The following is a 17,899-nucleotide window of genomic DNA, read 5'->3' as shown; positions in this document are numbered from 1 at the left end:
TTCTTTGCTAGTACCATGCTGTCTTTATCACAGTAGATTTGTAGTATGATCTCAAATTGGGGGTTGTGACCTTGCCTTTGTTGCCTAGAATGGCTTTTGCTATTCTATGTCTCTCCTTATTCCAAATAAATTTTTTTCTCAAGGTCTGTGAAGTATGCTCCTATAGAGTGGTTTTGGAAGTATGGCCATTTTCACTATATTAGTTCTTCCTACCCAGGAGCAAGTGAAGGCTTTCCCTTTTCTGATATTCTCTTTGATATCTTTTTTCATAGTCCTATAGTTTTCAGAGTATAGGTCTTTGATTTCTTTCGTCAGGTTGATACCTAGGATATACGATGCTGTTTTTATCACTGTAACTTTGTAATATAAACTGAACTCTGAGATTGTGATGCTCCCTACACATCACAAAATTGCTTTTGCTAATCTTGGTCTCTTCTTGCTTTATTTTTGGTCTCTGTTTGAATTTTAGGATTGTTTTCTCCATTGTGTAAGGAATGCTATTGATATTTTTATTGGGATTTCATTAAATTTACATAACAGTTTTTGGAAGAATGGGCATTTTCACTATGTTGCATCTGCATACCCAGAAACAGGGGATATCTTTCCATTTTCTGATATTCTTTTCAATCTCCTTCCTCAGAGTACTGTAGTTTTAATTGTAGAGGTCTTTCATTTCCTTGATTAGGCTAATTCCTAAATACTTCATTTTTCTTCATGCTATTGTGAAAAGTATTTTTTCTCTAATTTCTCTTGTTAACCAAGAAAAACTTTTCCTAGAATTTTTAAAATATATTTTTAAAAAACATAACAGTCAAACAAATTGTTTAAAAAAATGTCTGTACTCTACTTACTACCAATCAGGCAATGGGTTAGTCTGTCTCAGGGTTTCTAAACTTTTGCAAATTTTAAATATCCTGCCATACTGCTAACCATTAATTTTATTATGTATAAAAAGTGTTTCATGATTTGGGGGGTCATGGAACATGATAACCATATAAATGAGTCTAAAGAGTAGATGGACCCCATTCCATAGATGTGAATAAGGTACTCAACTTATTCACCCTAGTAAAAATCCCATTTCTGGAAAATCTACAACTTCGCCTTTAGACACTTAACTGATAGTATGTTTAGAGCAATATTTTATATATCTATATATAGATATATATGTCTGATTGATAGTTCTAATTTTATTCATTTAACAATTCCAGCCAGGTTTATCATTTAACAATACTGATATGGTGGTGCATATCAGTAATCCCAGCACTCAGGAGGCTGAGGCATGAGGATCACTGCAAGTTCAAGGACAGCCTAAACTACATAGCAAGACTCTGTCTCAAAAAGTAAATTTTTTAAATTTTGTACTTAACTTGTTTGAACCCAGCACCGTACATATGAACCTAAATTTTCCTAATCTTTGGTAGACTGAATAATTTCATTTCATGTCAATACTTTTAACCCGGAGGCCTACATTTCCTTTCACTAGCATCAGACAGTTTAATGTCTTCTAATTATATTGAGTAATAAGGATACTGATTAATATAATTTAAAAATCATTTACACACTTGGACAAAGATGATGAACTCAGTTTTTTGAAAGGATGAGCACTATATTGGGTACTAGAGTAGAAAACTAATGAAATATGAGTGTAATAGCTGTGGGATAAAAAAAGAGACAGGGTCTCACTGTGTAGTTGAGGCTGCCCCAGAACTCACTAGTCTTGAACTCACAGCGATCCTCCTGCCTCCCAAGTGCTGGGATTACAGGCATGTACCACCACACCCGGCTAAGAAATATAAATTTGAAAATCAGAAGTCACCGATATTAAACCATAAAATAGCTGAAATGACCCACAAGAGCATTCAGAGCTAAAAAGAAAGATAAGCTAGGAATAGAAAAATAGTATCAAAGTTGTCTTTTATAAGACTTACCCTAGTTTTTCCAGTGGAGTGTAATCATCCTCTAGTGTTCTATGCCATATTACTTTAATTGTGATTCTACTATATCACTTCTATTATATGTGAGGGCAGAAACTTGCTTTCCCCTTAGATTATGAACTCATTGAAAGTCTGGGTTTTCTCAGAGTTCCAAAAAATACTCAGAAAATAGTTATTAAAATTGCATCTACTGCAATTCTTTCACAAATAGCATTTATGATTTCAAACTCCTTAATATCAAGTTCCTGGACTCACAAATAATGTATATGTCTGATTGATATGATTCCTCTCAATTGTTTAGTTCTCATATTTCTTACCTGTACCCTGCCAACTATCTCAGCTGATGCCTATTTTAAGAGTTTTCAATGAACATCAACATCCTTAATATCAGATATTTTCTAATTTCAATGTGAAAAAATGTCATCTATTAAACAATATGACCTTAAAGGATCTTTGTAATTTACATAGGTATTTTACTTTTTTAAATTCATTTATCTTGGTGACTACCTATCTTACCTAATTTTTAATAATGAATATTTTGACCATTTCCTCTTAACAGCAATACTTTTGCTGATGCTTATTATCATTAACAGCCACAAGTATATGAGGGCCAGCTGAGGATGACATAAACACTATGGTTTCATAACAGAAAGCTAGCTGGACCATCATGAGTGCTGTTCTCTAATTGATACTTCTTATACTTTATGACGCAAATAGATCACCAGAAAAGCTTGTCAAAATGCAAATTCTGATTCAGTGGATTTGAAATGAGGTGAAGTTTCTGCATTTCTCAGACTTCTCAAGTGATGCCAAAGTTACAATCTCCCAGTCCACTGAGCTGCCAAGTCACAGCTATGTATTTTGACTGGACAGAAGCTCCAAGGTAGATGTCACTTGGGAGGTTTAGGTGAGTATCTATGGATATGATTTACATGCTTACAATGGGAAAAGTTCAAATTTAAAAAGAACAGGAGGAGAGAGACAAAAATCATGTCTGACTCCCTTGTCTGAGGAACTAACTGGTTTTGAATTGCCTTAAAAGAAGGCTCAGGAAATTCTGGCAGACGACACTAATGTATGTCTACTGGGTTTGGCAGAAACCTGAAAAATGGAATTGAGAAGAGCATCAGTTTTCTCCTACTCTCCTCTCTGCCCCATTCACAACCCATGGCAGTTAATGAGAAAAAGCAGAATTACCACTTCCAAAGGCCAATGGAGCTGTGTTCACATAAGAAACACTTCTAGCAAAAATAGTGCCTGTGGCACTGTAATCAAGGACTGCAGAAATATTTACTTCCTAACCATGTGTGAGATGCCACCTTGGGGACTTTAAAATAGAGGAAACAAAAGGTTGGGTAGGTTGCCCTCAGTGTGCAGGTGGAAATTGTATAGTTCATGTGTGATGATCATGTGAATGTGATCACAATCTTGTATTCATGGTCTGATTTGTATGTACTTGAAAGTCATATTGATGCAAAACTTATAGAATAGAGTAGATATGGTAGAAAGAACATTTTCTGTACATTGAAGAGAATTTTGGAACATCACAGAAAATTTCACCTGTACTCCAATAATAGCCTAATACTAGTTTATGTCATCTATGTGGATTTGAATAGTATTTGTATAAAATTTCTGCTTCTGTTTCTAAAATGAGAGTAGTAATATTTTGCACTATGAAAGTTTATGAACTGCCTACAGAAGAGATGTTATGTTTGTTGTTTTAACTCATTTTTTAAAGTTATATTTCCTCTCACCAAGTTTTTATACAAGATTGAGATTTTGGTACTAAAACAGAAAGTCCTAAAGGGATGTTGATATTTCATCTACGCAAAATACCAACAGCTGATGAAGAATTTTAAGTGGATTAGAAATTCACATTCCCTCTTTATATTGAACAGGTTTCTTGTCACCTTAGTTTTTCAAATCAACATCTGTTTCTCGTTAGCAAACACAAGCTGTTGTTTTCAGTGCTATAGGAAATTCATATGCAGTCTGGGGCAAATTTTGCAGACATTTAAACACACTTGCAACTCCATGTTTTTAGGAACTAGAAGAGTTTGCTTAACTTTTTCAGGCAGAAAAAAGCACATAGGTTGGTACAGATAATGTGAAAAATTGATGCAATAAATATTGCCATTATTAAAATCAAGAAGGGTATATACCTTAAATTATTTAGTCACTGAACTTGTTCATCACTTCTTCCCCGCTGTACTTTGTCACTGTCAATTAATCAAAATGTGATCAGTAACCATTGCTTGAGCCAGTTCTTCTGCCTCATGTGGTTAGCAGCTACAGCCACAGGTACAGGAAGTAACTAAGCATCCTCTTGACAATGCAGAAAGCAAAAAACATATGCTAATTGGCCTGTCTTATCTACGCAGAAAACCAGAACATATTCCTTGAGATAATTAACCCCATATTCATTTTGGCTTTATCTTTGGACTCAGAGCAATACAATGGTTAAGTAAACACTAATCTAAAATTAGTTCATTTTAACTCACTCATCAATTCACTCATCAAATATGTGTGTGTGTGTGTGTGTGTGTGTGTATGTGTGCATGCTGCTTCCTAAATTTAGCTATTATGAATTGTGCTGCTATAAACATTGGCATGCATGTATCTCTATAATATGATGTCTTTAACCCTTTTGGGAATATGAAAGGAAGATAGCTGGATTGAGTGGAATTTCTACTTTAGCGTTTTGAGAAATCCCCATAATAATTTCCATAATGGCAATACTAGTGTTTACATTCCCTCAAGCAATGTAAGAGAGTTTCTTTCTCACCACAGCCTTACCAGCTTTTGTTATTCTTTGATTTCTTGATGATTAGTAGAATGAAATTTTAGTGTTGTTTTTAATTTGCATTTCTCTAATGACCAGAGATGTTGAACACTTTTGCATGGATTTATTGGCCATTTGTACTTGTTTTTCTGAGAAGTGTTTACTCACTTGAGTTGCTGATGATTTTATTGGGTCTTTACTTTGTAGGGTATAATTTTTTAGTTGTTTATATATTTTTAGTTCTTTATATATTTTAATATCGGTCTTCTGTCCAAGATGTAGTTGGCAAATATTTTTCTCATTTTTTTGTTGCCTCTTCACTCTGTTGTTTGTTTCTTTTACTGTGAAGAAGCTTTTGATTTGATATTTTATTTTCTGTTTGCTGACTCTTGTTGTTATTTCTTTTGCAATTGAAGTTACTTTGCTTACACCCATGACTTCAAAAGTTTTACCTTTTTTATCTTCCAATAGCTTGCTTCTCTTTTAATATTTAGACCTTTAAACCAATACTATAAAAATGGCCATACTTACAAAATTGCTATATAGATTTAACACAGTCTCAATCACAGTAGCTATAGCACTTCTCACAGAACTAGAAAAAGAAAAAACAATTTTAAAATGCATATGGAACCAAAAGCAATCTTTGCAAACAAGAGCAAAACAGAAAGCATCATAATTTCTAATTTAAATCTATACTACAAAGCTGCTGTGATTTAAAAAAAAAAACAGTATAGTATTAACACAAAAACAGACATGTGGATCGATGGAACAGAATAGAAGATGCCAAAACAACCCCATACACATTCAACCACATGATCTTTGACAAAGAGGCCAAAAACATTCACCGGAGGAAAGACAGCCTCTTTAGCAAATGATGCTGGGAAAACTGGCCGTCCACATGCAGAAGATTGGAACTAAATCCATATCTCTCATCATGTAGCAAATTAGTGATTCTTAATTTTATTTTCTGTGACATATTTGTATTTGTTGAAACATTAATAGATGTTACTAGAAAAAATTTCTTTAGTTAATCAGATCTTGAAAATCCTGAAAATATTCACCTGCCAAGTGACTTTTCAGATTCAATTCCTTTTTAAATTCTCAATTTCTTTTGCAATTCCCCATCCCTTTATTATTTTTTAAAATTTGCTATTCAAAGTTCATTTTAGGCTGTGATATTTGATAGAAAACCTCCTAGCTTTATGTCTCTGTCAGTTGCCAGCTTTATAATATTAGAAAACTTTTAATCCTCTGTTTTCCCACTGTAAAGTGAGGTTTCAAAAGGATTTTATGTTATTAGGAATAAAAAAATATTCAGTGATGTGTCTAGTACTCAATATCGGAAGATATTGTTTCTTCCCATATTAGTGTTACTTTAGGTAGAATATCAAATAACAACTTATGAAACATATAACTCATACTGCGTTTCCCATAATTCATCAATTCACAGTAGAACAATGTCAGTCCATAAAATTCTTGATGTCATACCCCTCTTAGCTCTTTGGTTGTGCCTTTACCAGCAAGGACTTCTTCAGAACCCTGAAAGTTTACCCTAACCTTCACACACTCCTTTCTTTTGAACACATGGGTTAGTTCCAGGAGGGATCTATCAATCACGGAGAACTACTACATTTATTTGAAAGCTTTTTCTGGCAAAATAGAAGTCTTTGGTACTCTAAAAGTCAATTCTCTTTTTTAATTTTATTCTGGAAAGAACACAACTATTACATCAGTGGAGCATGGGTCTATACCTTGTTATTAGTTTGGGTATCCAAGCGTTAACTACTCTTAAAATTAGATGATATCTCTTTAAATTTAAATGAATTAAACCATGGTAGTTCTCTGCCCAATAATAAATGCCGGGAAAATTAAAGAAAATAGTTCTAATGTCATGAAACAGCAAAGGTCAGATAGGGCAAGATGATTACTGTCATCATTATTAACACTGCTTTGCATTTAGATAGTCCCTCTCCTTTGCCAGACTCATTCTCATTCTAACTCATTGCTTAGGTCCCTCAGCCCTGTGGAGCTCCTGATGACATCAAGGATGATCATGAGATGGAAAGAAGCCAAATGTCAAGAGGGAAATGGACAATTAACCTTTAGGCCTTATTTTGTCTTTCTGTTCTTCTGCAAAAACTTGAAAAAAAAAAGCAGTAACCATAAAATCTTGAAGCCTCTCTTGATTCTGCTTTATTTGGAATTTAGGTGTTTTTGTTAAAAGTATAAATTTTGAATTACAATATTATGTTTATGTGACTGGTCTATATATATGTACATACATTTGGAAAGTTTGGATATTTGTTTCCTAAGACACAATACTAAAACTGCTAATGTTTGTAAAGAAAAATACACATGAGAGACTGCATTCTCCCAGTTCAAAATAAAAATTTTCTCCATTTTCTTAGAGCATTTACTTTAGAGAACCTGAAGTTGAAAGCACTTTCTTCTCTTTTTGAAATGCATATAAATCCTTTTGAAAACTAGATAAGACTTTTGTAAACTTTAGGACCCACAATGTCTTTCTTAAGGAGCTGGGAGCTCTTTGAAATGTAAACATCACAGGCAGATTACATCTCTATCTCCAGGTTCCTGGAGAAGGTGGGAGCCTAATTTGGTGTGAATTTTGCTTCAAATGGCAAAACTATCTTTTGTTCAAAGGTTACAAGAGATTTATTTTTCCATTGGATAAAGCAAATAAGCTCATACAGGTGGTCATTCCAATTACCTGGTAAAGTCAAAATGCATGACAAATGGCACAGTGGAGTCCTCTTAGTTGAGGACCTGTTCTTGTTTATCTTGAAAATACACATGGAACAGGCTGTATCACTTTAGCTATGTAATGGGGTGAGATTTATTTTTCTTTCTGCTTTTGCAATCTCTTAGTGATTGCACAGAATTCATGTCACATTCTGAGCTTCATCTTTACTTAGGGATAAATTGTTTTCTTTCTCCACTCCCTTGGTGGAGAGAATTTGGGGTCTGGGAAAAGATTTTGTTTTCAGTTATATTTCCCTAATCCATTATTCTGCCTTTAATTGGAATAAAGAGCCCCCCATATATTACACTTATTGTTTAACATAAGTGTGCGTCAGACTCCTCTACAATTTAAATAGACTTCTGTTACCATATTCAGAGATTCTGATACCACATACTTGGGGAAAGTGGTGGAGTCCACATTTTTAACCACTTTGCAAGGTGATTTTGTCACAAGTATTCACAAGTAAATGAATGTTTTTACATAATTAAAATTGTTTACCATATAATATGTACTTTTTTGCTGTCTTGGCCTCTTCTGGCTGATCAACCTGCTTTATTCACACTTATGAGTATGTATAACCACAATATCAGTCAGAGCCTCTCTGCTAAGCAATCTTATCCTGCTAAGACTTCTTGTTCACCTGTAACAAGGTCTTATTTTGACCACCCTTTCCAGGCTCTGTCAGACCTCTGGCCTAATTTGAATGAAGACTACCTTCTTCCAAGGTATAAGGAGGGGGAATAACAAGTCTTTCACATTCTCTTCCTTTGTCCATCTCTTCTCTCTTAAATAAAAGAATGCTAGCACTTTCACAAAGTTGATTCCTCTAACTGTATTCCTCCCTTCTTTACTTTCTTTTCTCATCACATCATTTATTTGCTTATTATATCTCCAATCTCTCAATATTTTCCCTTTACTCCGACATGTACACACACAGAGAGGAAGAAAGCAAAATCTCTTCTTATTTCAATTTCAGGTTCAAATTACTCTTCTTTTTTCCATTACCACAAAAGTTATGGTAGTCTTTTTTGAAACCTTTCATTTTCTGTCTCCTAATCTTTGCTCACAAGCTGCACAGGGTTTCAGCTCTCACACAGCTATTTCCACTTGTGACCTCCTCTCTCTGATTCACATCTATGTTTCCTACAATCTCACAGAAGCTGCCACTATACATTCTTTCCTAAAAATTTCCTCGGACTATTTCTAAATTCAAACTTCCTTTCAAAACATACACGTACCCTATATTTTTATGTCACTTAACAGTATCAACATCTAGTTATCCATGCTCAAAACATACTCTGATCTTTCTGTTCTCTCACCTCCCAGTTGAATTAGTTCTCAAATTCTGCTGAGTCCACCACACACAAAAAAAAAACTTAACAAAGTTATCCCCTTCTATTGCTCCCACTCCAGGGCCTTCCATATTTCTGTCTGTTTCTGGTCTCTTCTAAATTAACTCACTTTCACTTTTTCCAATGTCTGTTTTTTAAAACTAAATATGACCACAGTAAATCATCAACAAGATATATTTAAGAACACTCCTTGACTCTTTATTGCCTAGGAAATATAGACAAAACTCTTTAATTACACAATGTAACACAAAAATCATTTTTGACAAAACATTTGAGCCTGTATTTATTTAAATCTCTAAGAATAATTAGATTATAGGATATACAGGCCAAGATCAGCCTGCTAAGTGACACTTCTGAGCTGCAGTTGGCCACACCCAGATTATCAGAATTTTATAAAATAAATGACCTATTAAAGGCAACTTGGCTGAATATTAGAGGACATTAGAAATTACTAAATTTATTAGATATATACACTATATGTTTAAAATTATTTTCCACTAAATACACATACTGAAGTATGAATAATGAAGTTCCTTTAAAACATTTCAGAGATGAGCATATTGGAGAGAAAAATAAAATTTATATAAATATTGATAACTGATAAATGTAGAAGATCAGTATGAATGACCTTTTTACCAACTTGACTTTTTGTTTGAAATTTCCCCTAATAAAAATGCTTCAGAAATTTATTTATTTATTTTTGGTACCAGGGATTGAACTTAGGACCAAGCACTTGCAAGGCAGGCAGCAGAACCACTGAGCTGAATCCCTGGCCCCAGAAACCTATATATGATATTCAAAACCACTAAGAACTTGGCCCTAGCATCCTTCATAGACTATCTTTGGGCATTCCCCACCACAGCCTCTATATTTTACTTCATACACTGAATTTATAGATGCTAGGTCCAAATCCAAGGAGCCATTCAGATACTTTAGACTTTATTCTGATATAGAAATCTCACTTTCACTATAAACCAATTGTTCTGTGAAGATGTGCAATAACCCTACCATGCTCCAAACACAAGAGGCTGATAAGTTTATAAAATGCAAAACAAGTCCTAAAGTATACAGTTTGCATGGCAGACTTGGGAAGAGTAAATTCTCACCCTCTTATTTTCAATTTGTAAATACTGAACCATAATTTGATAATTCTAACCAATGTAAAATGACAAATACTTTAATGAAATGTGGAGTATCTTCTCACCAGCATAGATATTAAGAACCTTTGAGACATATCAATAAATAGGATCAAACATTGTATCTGTCACAATATAAATATATATTTGTGAAATTAATTCTGAAGCCGTTGTGTAATTTGATTGTGACTAATAGTTCTTTGAAATAGTATTTTTTTGGGTAACACATATTTATTCAATCATTTACTTAAGAATTATTCCTAAATAAATATATTCATGTATAAAGTCTGAATTAATTTATGAAAAGAATTCATCAACTAGACAAATCTTTGAATGAAATTAGCCTATTCCAATTTTACTACCCTCTAGCCAATAATTTTCAGATGTGTGAGCAGCCATTATAGTAATATTATCTTTGATGAACACTTTGCATGTTAATATGGATATAAATTACAACTCCAGAAAAATGTCTCTTGTCATTTGCCATTTGTTAATATCCACTTAATGTAAAAGCATAGATTCTATTGTCCATATGTATTTAAATGATTTACTATTCAAATGTAATCACTCCTTCTATAAGCAATTAGAGAATAGATTAGGTTCAGACTTACCAGGAAATCTACTGTGGAGGTTGGCATCACAGTTGTAGCCATTGAACTGAGCAGACCCTGACATCACTCTAATTATTAGCAGCAGCAGCAACCATATTCCATCCATTGCCAAACCTAGAAAAGAATTATGATGTGGGCATCACCAGCCTTCACTCATTCTTGCTGGAAAGGCCAACCTCAGCTCACTGTTAAATAAGCAGTCTATCTCCATACCATCAAAGCTCACTAAAAGCCTGAGGTTTATCAAAACTCATTATCAAAAAATGAAGACAGAGGGCTGGGGATTTGGCTCAGGGGTTCTGTTGCTTGCCTTGAAAGCACAAGGGCCTGAGTTCAATCCCCCAATACCAAAGAAGAAGAAGTCTGTGGAAGATAAGAAAGCCAAACTTGCACTAGAGTAGCTAAGGGGTAAATTATAAAGTTTGCAAAAGATAAACAAACCCTTTATCTTAAGTAGAAACAATTCAAGTCAATTTGAGTAATACAGCTAAACAAACTGTCTCAAAATTTTAGAGACATATATACATTTATAAAATGAACACCCATTAAGTCAGAGGGATTAAAAAACTCAATATCCAATTCTGAGGGAATTTTCAATACTCTTAATGACCATTTATGGTTAGAATAAATTTATTTCAACAAAGGAATTCTATTGCAGCACCTTCTCAGAGTCAATGGTTTGTGCATCATTTTTTCAGTAATCACACAGATTCTACAAAAGGAAGAACTGGAAAGTAGTATTGTGTGAACAACAACACAGCAGAAACAGAAGCACTGCGCCTTCAGGCATGATGAGGACTAACAAATGTATGAGAATACTTAACTCTAATATAAAGCAATGAGAGTTGTTTCTACAATGTCAGTGTGGGTTGGTCAAATAAATAGAAATTGAGTTTTAGGCTTAAATATCAGTCTGATATTTAATAATATTTTTACCCAAATGCCCTTTTCTTGCCTAGTAAAGCTAAAATATCTTCCAAAAGTATCCAACTTCTCTTAGCACAGTTTGTGCATTGAAATAAAGTCTTTCAGGTTGGTGGTTTTGTTTTATGCATAAAAAGCAAAAAGAAAATAAAATTGTAAATGTTTAACTCAAATAATTTGGTGCATTTTAAAAGCTTGCGGTTTGGAGTAAAAACTCTCTTAGCAGATTAATGAAGTCTTTAACAAAAGGAAGGAAATACATCTTGATTTTGGAATCATCATTGTAAAATAATTTATGGAGGAAAAAATCTTTTGTGAGGATGTGGGAAAGGAAGGGATATGTTTACTCAAAAGAAGACTGAAAACAACTCAGCAAGAACTTCCTTCCTTTGGTATTATAATGTACTGCTCTGTCACAAGCATAGTGATTTTGGAGTGAACAGCTATGTCATGTTAGTTCTGATCTTCTGGAAAGTCCAGAATATCTCATACAGATGGCTGACTCATACTCTGATCACATCTATACCATCATTGTCTACCTCTATAAGATATTTAAATAGAACAAAGCAGCCATGCTCTTTTGGAATCTCTGAAAGACTGCTAGGATAAACAACAGCTTGGTTCTGAGGGGTGCGCTCCCCAGAATACACACACATATACACACACATGCATGCACATTCTCCAGACTGTACCACCATCTTCTCATGATGGATCCCATTAACTCCCAGAAAGTGCTGGAGACTAAATCAGCACTGCTATCTCCAACAAAGAGAGGCATCCCAAAGATTTAGAATGAGGGATTTAAATTAGTGAGTTATTTTTATTATACTGAAACACACTAGTTTTTATATTTGTTTGTGAGAAAAAAGATTTATTGAGTATACACTCTGCACAAACAAGGTGTACCAGGTCACTTTCCTATACTCTCATTTATATCCTCTATAATGACTGTATGATGTTGGCATTATTACTCCATGCAAAGAAGGAAAAGGTGATTCTCAGGAAGTTTTAGTGACATTGAAAAGAAATGAAATAAATAGAATCCAATCACAGATCATTCTAATAATAAAACTGCCTGTATAATCTAACTAAATATCACCTATTATTAAATAAATATAGTAGTTCTTTTGGTTGCCATTTGTCATCATCAGTTGTCTTCCTTAGCTTTTTAAATTGTTTATGCTTTAATAGATCTTTTCATGTGTCAATGAATACAAATTCATTGATACAATTTTAAAAAGAGGTATCTCTCATAATATGGGCATTATTAGGGAAAAATAATTTTATAAAAAGCAGGAAGTCCTCACTTCTTTTGGTAATAATAAAAACTATTATTATAGATGCTGCCAAAAATTGATGAAAAACGTAAGCTTAACAAAACAGCTTACTGAGAGAAGTTATGCAGATTTAGACTTTTAACTCTTTTTTCATTAAGTTTCTTGATACTTCTTAGGTATATATACAGTTACATTCATTATTGGGATCTTGTACCTTTACATGATATATCTCTGTTCTTATTTTTTCCCCATTCCCCCATCCTCCCTTTACCCCCTCCACCCTTCCCTATTTACAAAGACTTTGTTTCTATTTTTTCCTTTCCTTGCATTTGTTTTCTTTTCCTTTCTTTACTTTCCCCTTCCTTTCCTACTTCCCCTACTTCTTTAGACTTTTCTTCCTATTTCACATCATCACTTATACAATTTGAACCTTATTTACACTTTTAGTTTTTCACTCCAGATAAATTATTTGGTATTTACACATGTGTGTCCTATTTATTTCACTTAAGAGTATTTAGACTTTTAACTTTATATCAGATCTGAAGTTGTCTACAAAAGGCATGCACCTTTCACATATCAAACAAAAGCTACATTACTTTCAAGGACATTAAACCCTGTAAATATTTTTTAGATGAAGGAGAGGTAGAAATAGAATTCAATGAGCCTTAACATAAAATACACTGATTTTAATATTAGCAAATATGGATTCAAAATTTTCTTCAGCAATTCTTTAGATCTGTCATCTGAAAGTCAAGACAATCATTAAGACTTGAAAAACCATATGCTCATAAAGAACACAGGTCAGTTTGCACATACTGAAAAGAAATGAATCGTACCTGCCTTTTTGTAGGTCTAATTTGTGTGTGCGTGTGTGTGTGTGTGTGTGTGTGTGTGTGTGTGTGAAATACAATTAATTGCTTGGGACTTGGAAACTGTATTAACGATATTAAGACTTTATACTCATCAAAGCCTACTGTCCCAGCTGCCCAGGTCCCCTAGCTTTTGGACAGGAGCAGTTCCAGACACATGAATTCCAGAACTGATCTGATTAAAAATTCTTAATGGTAGGCTGATTTCTGTGGTGTACTCTGAGATGACATGAGTTACTTGATACCCCAACATGGTACTAGACATTATTAGAGAACCTCAACAGAAGCATTTACTATCTTCTATGTCATATCTAACCTCAACATATCTAATTAGATGTTAACAATGTCTAGCAAAGCCAATATAATAAAATACTTTGATATCCTTAGATAGTAACTACCTTGAATATATGTTTGCCTGAGAGTTTTATGTTTTTTTACTTAGTACTGTCATAAATTTTGGTGAGGACATGAGGAAGGAGAAGATTGTATATAAATTGTTGAATTTTTAAAAATTCATAAGTGCTGCTTTTATCTACATCTCTTAAATTGGTACCCACAGGCTCTGTGCTGTGCCACAAAAGTCATATAAGTAGGAAGAGATTTCATGTCAAATATGTAGATATTTTTTATATTAAAACCCCTTTTAAAATGATAACTTCTTCAGCATATAAATATATAATTTATTTACCTAGGATTGAATTTGAAGTCAGTAAAATATATTTTCACTCTAAATTTTCACTCCATTTTATATAAATTTATGTAATTCTTTCATAAATACTGTTTTCTAAGGCTATTATAAAATAATTTACATGCATTTTATTGAGATCTGTTATGTATTAGGAACAGGTTAATATTCAACTACTAACACATTAATTTTTAAATTTCAAATGTGAAAGCTGAAGTTTAAAGTTTTTAGTTGCCTACTAGGGTTACACACCTAGAAAACAAAAGAGTAAAATTAAAAGCTGAGCTTTACTTTAGAATTATTTCATTTTTATGTTTGAATTCATTGGAGTTTGTTAAAGAAATAAAATAAATGTCCTGTAAATTTTCAGGAAATAAATTATATTAATAATGTAAGTTTAAATGTACTTCTAATTAGATGACTCACATAATTGAAGCAAAATATTTAAAAATATCTATATAATTGTCATGTCTCTATTTCAGCTAAGGAATGGGTCCATTCTTCTCACAAATTGTTTTAATGCTAGCATGAGTGATTATTAAGGGCTGGTAGTTTACTAGAACATTTTAAGCATGTCATTTATACTTTATAACCAGAAGACAGATAATATATTCTCCTATTCTGGGAAAAAAGAAAGCCAAGACTCTGAAAACATTAAGTAACTTGCCCAAGAGTGAACAGTCAGACAGTGTGGGCAGGAGGATTCATACCAATGCCCAATAACTCTAGAAACCACCATTGACCATTATATGATGCTACCTTCTAGAAAATGATGAATATACAACTAAACCAACTGAAATTCACCACTTACATGGCAGATTTGATCAATGTAAATTAATTCTTGCATTCATTTATAAAATGATTTTTTCTTAAGTTTTTTATTGATACATTTTAGGTATATGATGCATTTACATTTATCGTTGGGAACTTTTACCTTCACATGATGTATCTTATTTCTTGTTTTTTCCCCATTTTCCTGGCCTCCCTTCAATTCCTCCACCATTCCCTATTTATAAAGACTTTGCTTCCATTTTTCCTTTTTCTCATATTTTTTCTTTCCCCGTGCTCCTTTCCCTTACACCTCCCACTTTCTCTACCCATTTGGATCTTTTCTTCCTATTTCACATCATCAATTATTCATTTTAATCCTTATTTACACTTTCAGTTTCTCACACCAGAAAACTATTCAGTACTTACACATTTGTCCTACTTATTTCACTGAACAGTATGGCCTTAATGTACATCCATTTAGCTATAAATGCCTCTAGTTTCTTGTTCTTTATGATTGGGTAGTATTCCATTTTATAAAATAAACAAGTGCATCTTCTTTAAGCCATTATAAAATATGGGTGCACATATATCACTGTGGTATGATTCTTTTCAGTCTTTTGGGAAGATACCCAGTAGAGGAATAGCTGGCTCAATTGGTACTTCTAATCCTAGTTGTTTGAGGTATTGACTTCCACAGTGGTTGAGAGAGTCTGCATTCCCACCAACAAATGAAGAAGAGGGTCCTTTCTCCCCATGACTCCTCCAAAATTTGTTATTGGTTGATTTCTCTTATCACCCCATTTCTTCTAGGGTGAAGAGTAATCTGAGTGTAGTTTTCATCTGCAACTCTCAAATGACCAGTGATGTGGAACATTTTTTCATATGTTTATTTGCTGCTCTTACTTCTTTCTCTGAGAAATACCTGTTCATTTCAAATGCCCATTTCTGAATTAGGTCTTTAAATGGGGGGGGGTCTGATTGTTTACATTCTTTACATATTTTAGATAGTAGTCCTTGTCTGAGGTACAGCTTTTTTTTTTTTTTTCTCAGAATGTAGGTTGTCTTTTAGCTCTGTTGTTTCTCATGCAGTGCAGAAGCTTTTTAACAAGATTACATCCCAATTGTTGATTCTTTGTGCTGGTTGCTGTACTACTGAGGATTTGTTCATAAAGTCTTTTTCTATACCAATGTCTTCAAAAGTTCTACCTAACTTATCTTCCAGCCGGTTTAGTGTTTCTGTTTTAATGTTTAGGTCTTTAATCCACTTTGATTTTAGTTTAGTGCATGATCACAGATAGGGGTCTAGTTTTAATCTTTGGCAGATTTAAATCTAGTTTTTCCTACACCTTTCAGTAAGTAGGCTATCTTTCCTCCAGTGAAGATAATAGTTGGCTCCTTTGCCAAAAGTGAAATGGCTGAGTATATTTGGAGTTGTTTCTGCATCTTATAATTTATTCTACTGATCCTCAGGCCTGTTTCTTTGCCAGTACCATGTTATGTTTATTACAGTGGCTCTGTACTATACCTTCAAATTGGAATTGTTATACCCACTGTCATGTCTCTGTTGCCTAGGATGGCTTTTTCTATTCTAGGTCTTTTCTGGTTCCATGTGAATTTTTGGATTGTTTTCTCTAGTTCTTTGAAATATACTGCTGGGATTTAATTAAATCTATATAGCAGTTTTGGAAGTATGGCCATTTTTAATATGTTTTTTCTTCCTACCCATGAACAAGGAGTGTCTTTCCATTTTCTTATATCCTCTTCGATCTCTTTTTTTAGAGTGTTTCAGTTTTCACTGTAGAGGTCTTTTACTTCCTTTGTTGAAAGTATTTCTAGATTTTTCTTTTTGGGGGGGACTATTGTGAAAGGAATTATTTCCCTATTTTCTCTCTCAGTGAGTCTTTTACTTTGTGTACAGGAAGACAATTGATTTTTGGGTGTTCACCTTATATCTAGCTACTCTACTGAATCTGTCAAATAAGTCCAGAAGTCTTTCAATGGAGTTTTAGGGTTTCTGTGTAGAGTATCATATTATCAGCAAGTAATGACAGTTTAACTTCTTCCCTTCCTATATTAATTCTTTTGATTTCTTCCTTTTGTGAAATTGCTGTGGCTAATGTTTCCAGAGCTATATTGAACAGGAGTGGTGACAGCAGGCATCCTTGTCTTGTTTGTGATTTTAACATGAAGGTTTTCAGTGTTGGACCATTTAATATGATGTTGGCTGTTGGTTTTTCATAGATAGCCTTAATCAGGTTGAGAAAAAGTCCTTCCAATGTTTTGCATGATTTTTGTCATTAATCAGTTTTGGATTTTGTGGAATGCTTTTTCTGCATCTATTGAAATGATCATATGGTTTTTGTCCTTGGCTCTGTTAATATAGTTAATTATATTTATTGATTTACATATATTGAACCATCCTTCCATCCCTGGAATAAATCCAACTTGGTAAGAGTGTATGATCTTCTTGATTACCCTCTCTGCATTCTGCATGCCAGTATCTTATTGAAGATTTTTGCACCTATGTTCAGGAGGGATATTGGCCTGTAGTTCTCTTTTTTGATTGGATCTTTCCCTGGTTTTGGAATCAAAGTAATACTTGCTTCCACGAACAAATTTGGAAGGATTGTTTTCCTTTCAATTTCATTTAAGAGATTAAAGAATAGTCACAATAGTTCTTCACTAAATGTGTTTTAGAATTCAGTAGTGAAGCCATCAGAAACTGAACTTTTCTTTGTTGGTAAATTTTAATTATGTTTTCAATTTCACTGACTGTAATTGGGATGTTTAGAAGTTT

General features: G+C 33.5%; 1 protein-coding gene across 1 annotated transcript in view; it reads right to left on the bottom strand.

The window, feature by feature from the left end:
* Zpld1 (zona pellucida like domain containing 1) overlaps window positions 1–10,682 on the bottom strand; it is a 40,832-nt gene extending 30,150 nt beyond the window's left edge. The window contains exon 1 of the mRNA XM_010614578.1: window positions 10,577–10,682. Within this exon, the coding sequence (XP_010612880.1) occupies window positions 10,577–10,682 (106 nt within the window). The remainder of the gene's footprint in view (window positions 1–10,576) is intronic.
* Window positions 10,683–17,899: the final 7,217 nt, after the last annotated feature.

The sequence above is a fragment of the Fukomys damarensis genome, unplaced genomic scaffold (assembly GCF_012274545.1).
Source record: "Fukomys damarensis isolate Sample0158 unplaced genomic scaffold, DMR_v1.0_HiC HiC_scaffold_24, whole genome shotgun sequence".
Lineage (NCBI taxonomy): Eukaryota > Metazoa > Chordata > Mammalia > Rodentia > Bathyergidae > Fukomys > Fukomys damarensis.
Note: the sequence above shows the minus strand (reverse complement) of the source record. Positions and strands in the feature narration are given on the sequence as shown.